The following is a 12868-nucleotide window of genomic DNA, read 5'->3' on the forward strand; positions in this document are numbered from 1 at the left end:
CCCAGCTTTGTCTGGGGGAAGGACTCTGGGAGAGCTGAGCCAGTAAACACCAGTAGGGTTTTATGTCTTCATCTTGCCATTTAAGGAGCTTGTGTAAGTTCTGCCTTCACCTTCTATAGCTGCGTTTTTCACGAAGGGCAAGAGTCAAATTTGGAGTTACTGGACCAGTTCGTTGATGTCTCTTCTGCTCCAGCTGATTCCCTGAGAAAACTCATCCCGAACTTGCTTTTCTGGTGCTAGCCAAGCTGCACCTTTGCTACTCCAGTATCTGGGTGTGTGTTGAGGGGCCTGACAAAGTGTGGACTGCCAGAACCAAAGGTTTTGGTTGTGTGCCTGTCCACAGCTCTTCTCACGTTTTATTTCAGAGGTGACTACTTATTTGCCGCTCTTCTTTGCCATGTCTGTCGTAGTCTGTGCTCCCAGCTCAGCACCAGCCTCTTGGTCCCCTTAACAGCACCCTGCTTTTCTGCATTCCTTTGGCTGCTGCACTGACAGGAAAGCTCACATGCACTGCTGCAACCTGTCTCTCCTCTTCATGAAACACTTGCTTTGTTTTCACTTAGCGTGTTCTCCTGGTTATTACAGATTAACCCCTTTTTGGTTACTCCATAATCACAATGCTTTGCTGTAGAGCTCCTGCACCTGGTGCAGTGATTACATTAACTGGTCTCCTTGCATCAGCTGGGTGTGTGCAAGGGCTCCCCTAACACATTCCACCATCCAGCACTGCAGGCATCCCACTGATGGCTGTGTGGGAGCTGGGGCTGTATAGGACAGCTGGGGTTTGCAGAAAGGTGGAATAGACATTGAACCAGCTGCAGGTACCTTCTGCCTGTCTCAGTTTTGATTATGCCATCCCCTAGCTGTGCTCTTAAACAATCTGGATTTTGCTCCTTCTTCTCCTTTTCTGGGTACACTGTGCTCCAGCACTCAGCTGCTAGCACAGAGCAAGGCTGGTCTGACCCTCTGTTTCCCTGCCTGTGCTTGCCTGTAGCAGTCTCTTCTCGAGGTGTATGTAGCTGCAAGGATTCCCAGGCCGGGGTGGCCACAGGGCTCTGGAGACAGGCTGCAGGCAGCCGTGGGCTCAGGCAGCCAATGCCACCAGCCTGAAGCTACCACCACTGCTCCATGGGCATGTACCAGCCCTGCTTTGCTCTGCTGTTATCAATGAAAATGATGCCTTCAGTCGTGGGCTTGGCTATTTCAGTGCTTCTTGCTGCATCTCTGCCCTCTAAAGCAGTGCTGCCTTGAGCATATGTAGTTTGTATGCTCATAGCCCCCTTGCACTGTGCTGAACTAGAGAAGCCTGGTGACTGGAGTGACTGGTCATTTACTTCTAGCAGAATATCCCTGCTGCCTCATCTCCAGGGGATGTGAGATGTACCAGCAAAGGGCACATGTTCCTCATTTGTCATGGACCTGTCTGGGCAGCTTCATCTCTCCAAGGTGCCAGTGATCCTTACCCAGCACACAGAGCAGTGTCCAGGGCCTGTGTAAAGCCCTTCCCTGTGGGCTGCCCTTCAGTTTGGCAGGCAGGGGAAGAGCAGCCAACGCAGGCTGGGCTCAGTGCTGTGCATGATGCTGGCAGAAGTCACCAGAAGCACCCAGGAACTGTGAAGGACACTGTAGCATGAGAGAGGAGAGCAGGGGCTGTGCCCCCACTGTGCTGCATAATCAAGTGGGGGGATAAAAGGGAAGGAAACTATTTTAAAGCCATCTTAGCCTTTGCCCAGCCTCTGATGGAGGGCATGGTCATTGCCCTTCGTGCTGCTGCAATGGAGTGTGCCTCTGCCCCTTATCAGAGGAAGGGTATTAAGCTAGTTATGGAGCTGTCCTGTGTCAGGACAAACAATCCCTAATAGAATTGTCTGCTCCCTGTCCCAGTGCCAGAGAAGTTGTTTAATCTGGGAAGAGTGTGTTTGCTGCCAGGGCTACGTGCTGCCTACCTGCAGTGCTACCTACCTGTAGTGCTGCCTGCTCGGCCCTGCTTGGAGATGGTGGAACTGGCTTCCTCAGCCTGCTGCCAAGCACCAGCCAGGCATTGTCCATGTCACCCCACAGCAAACACACCCAGGGCGCCCAGCCCCACCATCTGCTTACTGCCACTGTCCCCAAAATCAGAGGCAGTCATAGCAGGGCCCAGCCCATCCTGCTGTATTGATCAGAGCAGAAACTGAGGCTGCTATCAAGAGCCAGGCTGGGCCCTGCATGCTGTGTCTGGTGGCCAAAGCAGGGGCTGGCACTGGCATCTCAGAGGGTGCCTCTCTTGCAGCACTGTGCCTAAACAGAGAGGGAGTTCCTGCACCAGCTCTTGCCAATGTCCATCCTGAGCTGCAGCACTTGTCCAAGAAGTGGATGTTCTTCTTATCCCTCTGCTTACACTCCCCCTCAGCCACTATGTCCTCTTTTGCCAGCTCCCCTTGCTCTCGCTGGGCTGTGCAGCTGCCCTTCCGTGGCTCTGCCCCACAGACTCAGTGGTTTGGAGCTGATCCTGGTTTTTGCAGTTAGTGACAGTGCCCGTTTCCTCTGCAAAGCTGGTCTTTGGCCAGAGCCCACAAAAATGCTGCTCTGTACATCCTTCCTGCCCACAATGCTCAGCCTCAGCTGATGTGGAAAGGGATGAGGGTGGGCAACACCCTTCGTCCCCCGTCTTCCCTTCTCAGATGATGTGGGTTTTCCCTCTGCCCCAAGCTGAAAGAACGATGCCTCCGCAGGCATTTGGATTATGCAAGCTTAAGAAAAGGGTAGAGTGCAGGAACACCCAGGGCAACAGCACAGGGGAAGCTGGAGGGCTCTGACACCAATGCTCGGATGCTGACAAGCACAGTAATGCTGTCCGTGGGCTGTGTGACACCAGCCCCAGGCCTGGCCTGCCAAGGCCATCCCCACCCTGCAGCCCAGGCTTGGGCTGAGCTGTGCTGTACAAAAATGCTGCAGCAGTGGTGCCTGACCCCAGTGCAACAAGCACCTTCTCTCTGGGCACAAGGGCTTCATTTTGCAGCGCCCCAGAGGTCACACTCCCGGTTTAACATGAGGCTGGTGAAACAGGGGCTTGTTTTTAATGCACTGAGCACCAGAGTCAAGGGGTCACATCGGTCCCTTACCCCTGGCAAACTGCTCGGCTGCCTGGGGTTGAAGCCAGGCTGGAGGCAAGCTTTCCAGGCTGGAAGCACTTGAAAACAAGTGGTTACAGTGGGAAAGCCACAAGTCACTTCAACTGCCAGGCAAGAGCAGGAGGTTGAACATGTGCTGCTTGACCTCTCCAGCATGCTGGAATGCCATCCTCATGCTGGCAGCCCACTGCCCTGTTCCCATCTCTCCATGCTGCACTGCAGGTGTCACTTTCCTGCAGCTCTGGGTTCCATTTCTGGAGCTGAAAGCTTCCCTACATCCCTCCAAAAACAAAGCTTGAGTTTCCATGCACAGCTTGATGTCTCCTTGCGTCCACCTCTTCCGTTTCTCCTGGCCTGGGATGGAGATTGTGACCAGAGTGTTTGTGCTGAATCTGGAACACACTTTTCCCTTACAGAAATGTTAATGCCACGGTTGCATGCATGAGAATGGAATTCAATGGAAACTATTTCTTCACGCCCTGGTCAAATTCCTCTCCATTTGCTGCAGCTCTCCCTCCACAGAACTTAATGTGTTACCTGGGACTGACCCATCCATGAGCTGGGCAGAAGGAAGGAGTGAGCAAGAGCCCAAAGCAGGGCCCTTTCCCCCAACCTGTTGTGCACACACCTGCATCTCTGTCAGGGTACAGAGCACTGCTCTGGGGGGCTCCAGCTGCCCTCCCATGTCAGAGCACTAAGCCCGTGTCCAGGCTCTGTGAATGCTGATGCAATGCCCTGGTGGCTTTGCTGATTTACGGAAGAATAACCAAGACCCCACACTGGATGTGATGGCCACAGTCCCCATAACTCTCCTTGCCCCAGCCTCTTGGCCTTAGCCCTGCCCCAGCCAGCCCCAGTGCTGCACCAGAGTGCCAGTTCATAGAAACCCTTCAGCAGAAGGAGCAGGTGTTTCAGTAAGGAGAAGCAGTGCTTCATGAGCTTATGCAGACACCAGCTTTGGCATGACAATTCGGGTTGTGCAAGACTGCTCAGTATCCCTTTTCATCCCCACACAACGGGGCCCAGGATGTCAAGGGTGTGGTTGGCCCAGTGTGGAGACTCAGCCCCAACAAAATTCCCACAGAGCCAATTTTAGCAATGCAGAAGTTCAGTGGCCAGGGTCCCTCGGTGAAAGGACGGGGCACGTCTCCAGGGTGGTGACTCAAAGCCACTGCTGCCTCTATGCTGGCCTTGGCGGTGCAGTAGGCGACTCTAAGGGCACATCTCGAGGTGCTGCATGCTCAGCCCGGTGCTGCTGCAGGAACTTGGCCTGGGACACCAGAAGAAGCACGGGCTTCAAAAAGCTTGAGGCACTTTATCACCACACAGGCACGTCTTGTTCTGCGTTCCCACCATGTGTGCGGCCACCTCTCCTCTGTGCCACCAGATCTCTCCTTTCTTCCATCCTCGCTCTCCACTGGGCGGGGAAGAACGCTATTAGGAACAGGAGGTTATTGTGCAGAAGCCTCTCAGGCCGGAGCGGGGGCTCCCTCCTCTGACCCTGCGGCCGGACTCACCCCTGAAAATCCCGCGGGCTGAGCCGCACCTGCGGTTCGCAGCGAGCAGCGGGCAGGGAGGCTCCGCTTCGCCCAGGGAGGGAGCGGCCTCCCGGGAGCGCAGGGCTGCGCTGGGCGCGGACACAGAGCCGGTCAGCGGCGCCGGGCGGAACTGCTGGGGCGGGAGGCGCCTCTGGGAGAGTTTTGGCCGGCGCCGGTCCCGCCCGCAGCCCAGCGCGGCCTCCCGAGCCGCGGACCGGCAGCACCGAGGGCGGCACGGCCCGACGGGCGCAGGAGGCGCGGAGCGGAGCGGGGCGGGCCGGGGCCGCCGCTCGGGCCGCGTGGCGCGGGCGCTGCCGCCGCGGAGCGGGACCCGCGGGGCGGGGATGCAGCGGGGCGGTCGGTGCGCACCGGCGGGAGCGGGGCGGGAGCGGGGCGGGGCGGCCCCGGGCCCCTTTGTTCGGCGGGAGGCGGCGGCGCGCCGCCCCACCGCTTTGTCCGCCCTGCCGGCGGGAGCCGCTCGTCCCGGTGCGCCGTGAGTGGGGCCGGGGGGCTGCGGGAGGGAGCGGGGCGGCGGGGCAGGGCAGGCGGGCAGGGCACGGTCCCCGGGCGGCGGGAGCCCCAGGAGTGCGCTGGGGCCGCGGGCGGGCGGGATCGGACAGGCGGGGCCAGCTGGGCTGGAGGCCCTCGGGGCGCTGGAGTCGGTGGGAGCGGGGACCCGGGGAGGGCTGGGGTTGAGGGCTGGGTCCCCAGGGTAGCAGGGGTCAGTGGGACAGCGACCCCGGATGGGCAGGGGCCGGTGAGCCCCAGGGGAGGATGCTGCTGCTGTGCCCCGGGCAGGGGAAACTGGGGGTCTCCGGCAGGGCAGAGGGGACTGGGAGCCCCTCGCGGGGGGACTGGGGTCGGTAGGACTGAGGGGTGGGCGTGGGGCCCAGCCAAGGTATGTGGTGCTAGTCCTGACGCCCAGCGTGGCCGGGAGGCCCTGGGTGGCTGTGCTGCTTTGGAAACTGGCCTCTGGACACCTGCCCCGGCTGGGGGACAGCCTGCAGGTAGTTGTGCCCCGGCTGCCATCCCACGTTGCCAGCCATTCCCATGCCACACTTCCATAGTGTGCCATTGCCATCACAGCAATGACACCCTATTTTTGATTTCCTTGGGCTTGGTACCTGTCATGGTTTGACATAGCTTGGGTTTTAGTTCCTGGAACTGTCCTCCTGCCTCATCCTCTCACCTTGTTCTTCACCCCGGTGCCAGGGTGGTGTGCTGCTAGAGACTGGGGTAAAGGCAGACACAAAGCACCCACCTTCCAGGGAGGTGCTGGGGGAGAGGGGCTCACACCTGGGAGACAGGGCAGCACTGAAACCTTGCAGGGCATATCACCACAGGAGGATGGTGGCCCTGATGTGCTGAATTTGGGCCCCTGGTGCCGCCAGCCTGTGCCACCTTCTGCAGCAAGAGCATGTCCCCAGCACAGATGCTTGTGCTGGAGGGACTGTTCTGCTTAGGTGAGGTTGGTCAGGAGGCTGGCTGAGCTTGGTGTTAGAGATCCTCTTGTTCTGGACAATAATGGAATCAGTGCAGCATCAATCATCATCTGCAGGGACATGCCCTGGCCAGAGGTGATGGGATGGGGCTGGCAGGGGCTGCTGGGGGCTCTGTGCAGACACATACCTTCTGCTCCCCCTGGGCCATCCCTGCCACCTGCTGCCCTGGCTTGCATCATCTCATCCACAAGCTGCTGAAACCAGGGTGGGCAGTGGGTGTGGGTGTCTTGTGTCTTCTTTGGTCGGGAGATGTGACATGGTCCTTGTAATTTCCTCCCCAATCTCTAGTGTCAGCTGTTTTGCCAGGGTTTTGTGCAATTCCTTGGCTACCCCACACTGCCCCTTGCTATCACTGTCCTGTTCCCTGTTCCACCCCTCACCAGCCCTTTCCATTGAGCTGCAGGGTGCTGTGAGCACTGGCCACTGCAGGCTCTGGGGGCTGGGGTCCTGCAGGAGAGAGGGTGCAGTATGGAGGTTTGGTGGGAGAGTGATGCTGCATCTCTACTGGCCCTCGGAGGAGAGCTCTGTGGAGTGAAGGGGACCTGGCTGGTTAGCACATGGTGGGGGGGATGCTGCCCTGGGGACCTGCCCCCCTCAGCCAGGGCTCAGGGCTGGCAGCTGCAGTTGGCCAGTGGAGCTGCCATGTGTTGCCTTCCTCCAGTGGCCCATGGACCCCCGTGGGAGGGTGTGAGTGCTTTCACAGGGTGTGACGCTGGTTAGGGACCTGTTCAGTGCCAGGTGATAAAAGGGTGTTGTGTCACTAGGGGAAAAGGAAGTGGTTCTGCTCCTGCTTGTCCCCTCACAGTCCCCAGCTGGTGCTGCCCTACCCTGGCATGTTTGCTCTGGTTGTGACTGTGCTCACTCTTCCCCTAGATATGTCCCTGCAGGCAATCAGGATGTCCCAGCCTTTCCCCATCCCTCCACCCACCTGGCTGGTGGCAGGATGGGAGCAGGATGCAGACGGGAGCACAGGGAGGCGGTGCTGAGCAGGGAATAAAGTTTTGGGGAGGCAGCTTCCTGAGTAGGGCTGTGTTTATGGATCTGTGGGTAAGGGAAGGGACAGTGGTGCTGGAAGAGGGAGCGGGACAGAGCTGGGCTAACGGCTGGCAGACTTCAGGGTCACGGTGAGATGTGAGATGCCTGTGAAATTACTCAGTGCCTCTTTGCCTGCCCCTTCCTTGCAGGATTTGAGTCAACTGCCTGGTCAGGATGAGCTGGAGTTTCCTGACGCGGCTCCTGGAGGAGATCAACAACCACTCGACCTTCGTGGGCAAGATCTGGCTGACCGTCCTCATCGTCTTCCGCATTGTGCTGACGGCCGTGGGGGGAGAGTCCATCTACTACGACGAGCAGAGCAAGTTTGTGTGCAACACGCAGCAGCCGGGCTGTGAGAACGTCTGCTACGACGCCTTCGCGCCCCTGTCCCACGTGCGCTTCTGGATCTTCCAGATCATCATGGTGGCGACGCCGTCGGTGCTCTACCTGGGCTTTGCCATGCACCGCATCGCCCGCATGCCCGAGGCCTCGCGGCGCCGGCCGCCGGCAGCCCGGCGGGCGCGCATGCCCGTGGTGCGCCGGGGAGCCGGGCGAGACTACGAGGAGGCGGAAGATGACAATGAAGAAGATCCCATGATCTTTGAGGAGATCGAGGTGGAGAAGGAGAAGAGCCCAGAGGGCGGAGAGAAGCACGATGGCCGGCGCCGTATCAAGCAGGACGGGCTGATGCGTGCCTATGTGCTGCACCTGCTGTGCCGCTCCGTGCTGGAGATGGTGTTCCTCTTCGGGCAGTACCTGCTCTACCGCTTCGAGGTGAGCCCCTCCTACGTGTGCAGCCGCAGCCCCTGCCCACACACTGTCGACTGTTTTGTCTCCCGCCCCACTGAGAAGACCATCTTCCTCCTCATCATGTACGCTGTCAGCGGGCTCTGCCTCTTCCTCAACCTCTGCGAGCTCTTGCATCTTGGCGTGGGGCGTATCCGTGATGCCCTGAGCCGAGCCGATGGCCCCCCACTCCCAGCTGGCGACAGCCCTGCACCACAATACCCCAAGAAAGCGCCCAGCGCCCCCCCCACCTACCACTCCCTGAAGAAGGAGCTGCCGCAAGCCCCGCTGACCAACAGCAAGCTGGACTACCGGGAGAGCCTGGCCCAGGGGCGCTTCGCCCTGGCTGGAGCTCCCCCGGTGCACGAGCTGGACCGGCTGCGTGAGCACCTGCGCCTGGCCCAGGAGCACCTGGAGGTGGCCTTCCACCTGCAGCCCCCGCCACGGCCCCCCAGCCCTGCCCGCAGCAGCAGCCCCGAGGCCAACGGCATCGCCGCCGAGCAGAACCGCCTCAACCTGGCCCACGAGAAGGGGACCGCCGCCTGCGACAGGACCACGGGTGAGCCGGGACGGGGGATGGATCCCGCCCACTGGGGTGGAGGAATGGGTGGCTGCCCCGAGGCTCCCCTGGAGAGAGGATGCTGTTCCCCCTGGAGTGGGTGCTAACCTGCTTTTTGCTCCCCACAGGGCTGTGAGTGTCGCCAGGGACGACAGCGGTGTCTGCCGGAGTGGCTGCCACTGCCACCATGGGATAGGCGTCCTGCCAGGAGCACAGGGCAAAGGATGCCACACACCTGCCCAGCGGGGCAGTCTGGACAGCCCTGTCCCGGTGGGCAGCAGAGGGGTCGGGGGCCATGGGGTTCATTCCTACTTAATTTTCAAAAAGGGAATATCTTATTTTTGTATGTTTTATAAACTCATCAACATGTGTACCCTGACATTTTTATACTCCATCCCAATCTCCACTCTGGCCCTGTGCCCCCCCATCTCCTGTTTCACCCACTTTTCCTCCTCCCACACCCATTTTCCCCAGCATGTTGTTTTCACACCTCCCTGTGCCCCCCATGCCCTCTGCCACCCGTGGCAGCACTGGCTGGTGCTGTGCATGTGCTGGTGATTTTGGTACTGTTCCCTGAGGTGTGGGGGACTTAGGGGAGCAAGCTAGGGGTCTGGCTGGCCGGGCCAAGCTGTGGGACAGAGGGCTGGGCTGCCATTACTTTTGGAGGCGGTGGGAGAGGTTCTGGTGGCACTGCACTGCCAGAAAGTGACTTTGTACCCTGGGGGTCCGTGCTGCGCAGCATCCTGGCACGGGGCTGTGAGTTGCGTGGCTGGCCTGCTTGGAAATGTCTGTGCAGAGGTCAGGGGCTGTTGTTCCCACTGCCTCCGCCCTGTCCTGGCAGGCTGCCCTTGGACCAAAACTTGTCTCCTCCCACTCTGGCTGCAGGGCTGGGACCCCCTGCACGGAGCCAGACCCTGGCCTCACAGTGGGGACGTGGTGCCCCGAGCTGGGCTCGGCCGGGAGCCAGTGGAGCATTCCTCATCATCTCAGCCTGGGTCACATGGGGACTTTTGTAGCGTTGTTTTTTACTCAGAAATGATTGTCACTCTGTTTTTCTTTTTTTTTTTTTTTTAATATCTATATTAGTAAAGGCTGAAGACGTTTTGTACTGAACTGCTGCATCCGCTCATTTGGGAGGAAGGGGTGGGAAGGGAATCCTGTGCGTCTGGGCCGGCGCTGCCGTGCGTGCCTTGGGACCTCCCTGCTGCCCTGGGTGACTCAGTCGTTCCTGCCGTGAGGAGGCGGCTGCGGCCAGCCAGGGCAGCCGTCATCATCCTTCTGGAGAGGGATTGCACTGGCCACGTTCCCATTTGGCCCTATCCCTGTCAGGGGGCCAGGCGAGGGGCTTTCCTCTGCCTCCCCATCCTCCCACCATGCCCGTGTCTCCCCAGCCCTCCGCTGCCCCTGTTCCTGCACAACCTGCTGCCCAGAGCAGAAGGGATGTTGCTCTGCTCTGCACACCCCTGCCTGGGGCAGGATCAAACCCAGCCACACCATGCCCATTTTGGCCAGCATACTCCAGTCCTCACTCTGGTACCCCAAATCAGAGCTAGATTCCTCTCACAGTATTTGCCCCTCCCCTCATTTCTCCCTCTAGATAGAAGCTGGCACTTCTAGGCTGCTTTAGTAAAGGGAACAGGTTTATTTCACTCATCCCATGAAGCTTTCCAACAAGCTGTGCTGCTGGAAGAGGGCTCACTTGTAGTGCCATGTGTGCTACCAGCCCTGCCCACCAGTGTGAGGTTCATGGGCTCACCCAGGCACCTCCTGATTTTGCTGCAGCAGCCTGGCCCTGCCTGGAGCACGGGGGATGCTGTTGAACTCTGCAGCATCAGGAAGACACTGATCTTTGTGGAGGTGCAGAACTGCAGGAGGGAAGCAGGTGGGAGAGATGAGGGCTAATCTGGTTGCAGACGGCAGCCTGGCTTTGGCAGGACAGCGATGCCTTTGCCATAGGCTGTGCCTATCTATGCCCAGCCATGCCCTGATTTGCTCTGAACTGGGACTGGCCCTAGGCCAAGTCTGCCAGTGTGATGGTACCAGGGCCAGCCCAAAAATCCGGCGTGTGCAAGGGAGGGTGGTACAGCCAAACTGCCCCATCCCAGCAGCCAGGGTTCCACTGGGCAAGCAACTCCTCCTGGGTGGGCTCACGGTCCGGGGCTGGGCTGCAGGGTGCCCTAGACACAGGTGCAGTCCTGGGCCAGGATGTTGGGCACCGTCTCGTACTTGAAGGAGTATCCGCCGTCGGAGGTGGTGCGGACGCGCAGGGAGCGCATGGTGCCGGGCAGGGCGGCGCAGCACAGCTGCACACCCAGCCGGTGGCTCAGCCCGTGGCCTGCGGCGCAGCTCCCGTGGCAGTAGTGGAACACAAAGCTGCTGGGATGCACGATCCACTTGTCCCAGCCCAGCTCCTCGAAGGAGATGTTGAGGGAAGCCCGGCGGCAGTTGGTGTGGGCAGCAAGCTCCTCGGATGGACGCTGCAGCAGGCTCAGGGCGGCTGGGGACCAGGGCATGGCAGAGCGACGAGCCCTCTCGCTGCCCTTGGCCCGGGTGGTGGCCACCAGGAAAGGCATCTTGTCCCCATCAGCCAGGCAGGGGCAGCCAGGGCAGCGCACCAGGAGCACGAAGAGCGGCTGCCAGAGCTGGGGCAGCAGCACCGGGGCCAGGTGAAACACGGTCCAGTGCTCGGGCGTCTGCTCCACCATGGCCGGCACCGGCACCCGGCCCTGAGGTGACAGGGTCAGCACGTCAGGGGTGGAGTGGTTGGGGGTGGCCGAGGGGCCTGTGTAAAACCAGAGCTGGGCAGAAGTCACCACACGGCTCAGAGTGTGTGCCGAGGGCTGGAAGAGGTAGGTAAAAATCCCTTCTTCCTCCAGCAGCTTGTCTGGCTGTGTGGGCTCACAGGGAACATCTGTGGGGTGGGAAAACATGATCAGGGTGTGCAGCCAAACCTGGGGAGAATCCCCAATGCCAGATGGCAAGTGGGATGTTGCAGAGGTCCCTGGAGTGCTAGCAGGGCACCTGGCTGCTGGCACAGGCGGTGGCAGGGTGCAGGGCAGCTGATGTGCTGTGCAGCAGCTTCTGTGCTGTGCCCCACAGCTGATCCCTGCTATGCCCTAGGCTGGTCCATTACTGTCCCCTATGTCCCCTAGTATCCTGCCCCACAGCTGGTTAGCTTGCCCCTTTCCCCCAGAGTCCATATCATGCCCTGTCCTCCAGCATTCAGCCCCATAGCATTCAGCCCCATTCAGCCCCATTGCTGGTCATCCTGTCCCCGTGTCCCATCCTCTGCATCCTGACCATCTTCCCAGCATCCTGGCCCATCTCCCAGTCCTGTCCCATACCTGGTCATCCTGCTCCTTTCCCCCAGCATGTACATGCCATGCCATGCCATGCCATGCCATCCCATCCCATCCCCCAGCGTTCTGCCCCATCCCTGCTGTTATAGCTGATCAACCTGCTCCATGCTTTAGCATCCTGCCCTGTCCCTTAGTATCCCAACCCACCTTCCAGTATCCCGCCCCATTCCCTAGCATCCCACCCTATTCCACCCTGCTCCTCAGCCCTCCCCATGTCTCTGCATCCTGCCTGGCCAGCTGTTTCCCAGCCTCTCAGCACCCTCTTGTGCTGCCTCTCCCTCTGCTGTCTGTCCTGAGCTGTTCTGCGTGTCCCTGCCTGCCATACCTTTCCATCTCCGGGTCTCCACCAAATCTCACTTGTGCCCATGTCCCAGCCTGGCACACCTTCCTCCCCTTCTCCCCCAGACCACCACATCAGCCTCTCCATCCTTCAGCATCTGCCTTGCTCCAACCCTCCACTCTGCTTCACCCTTTCATCAGGATGTCCTCACCTGTGGCAGGGAACAAGATCACCTGGGAGGTGTCCTCCAGCTCCTCTGGCTCCACTTCGGTGCTTTCAAGGACGTCTCTCCGGTGCACCCTCCTGGCTTCCATCTGCGGCTCCTCCTGGAGCAGCGGGGGGCTCAGGTGTTCCAGCACCCGGGCCCGCACCTTGGCCAGGACGAGCTGCCGGTCGGGGCCGGCCGCGGTGCAGCTGGCCAGGGCGGCGCTGGGCAGCATGGCAGGCAGCAGGTGCAGCAGCAGCAGCATGGCCGTGGGGCGCAGGGCTGGCAGGCTGGCAGCTCGGGGGGCTCCTCTGCCGCGGCCTTCTGCCTGCCCGCCCGGCCCGTCTGCCCGCGGCGCTCCCCCCGGGGCAGGGTGGCATTGAGATCTATCTGACACTGACGCAAACGTCTGCTCGCCGTGAATATTATCTCTGAGCTGCGAAAGCGCTGAGACGTCTGGAATGCGAGGACTGCAAGGACAGTGTGGTCTG

At 60.2% G+C, this 12868-nt stretch overlaps 2 protein-coding genes across 2 annotated transcripts; one reads left to right on the forward strand and one right to left on the reverse strand.

Moving 5' to 3' along the window:
• The first annotated feature begins 7350 nt into the window (after positions 1–7350).
• Positions 7351–9505, forward strand: LOC131560526 (gap junction gamma-1 protein-like). The gene is made up of 2 exons (XM_058809319.1): positions 7351–8533; positions 8662–9505. Exons 1-2 carry the CDS (start codon positions 7363–7365, stop codon positions 8667–8669), a joined length of 1179 nt encoding a protein of 392 aa, XP_058665302.1. The 5' UTR covers positions 7351–7362; the 3' UTR covers positions 8670–9505.
• Positions 9506–10710: 1205 nt separating this feature from the next.
• Positions 10711–12642, reverse strand: INHA (inhibin subunit alpha). Its single transcript, XM_058809321.1, has 2 exons — positions 12384–12642; positions 10711–11444 (listed from the first exon to the last, which is right to left on the reverse strand). The coding sequence occupies exons 1-2, from the start codon at positions 12640–12642 to the stop codon at positions 10711–10713; spliced, it is 993 nt and encodes a 330-aa protein (XP_058665304.1).
• Positions 12643–12868: the final 226 nt, after the last annotated feature.

This window comes from Ammospiza caudacuta, chromosome 8, assembly GCF_027887145.1.
Source record: "Ammospiza caudacuta isolate bAmmCau1 chromosome 8, bAmmCau1.pri, whole genome shotgun sequence".
NCBI classification, from domain to species: domain Eukaryota; kingdom Metazoa; phylum Chordata; class Aves; order Passeriformes; family Passerellidae; genus Ammospiza; species Ammospiza caudacuta.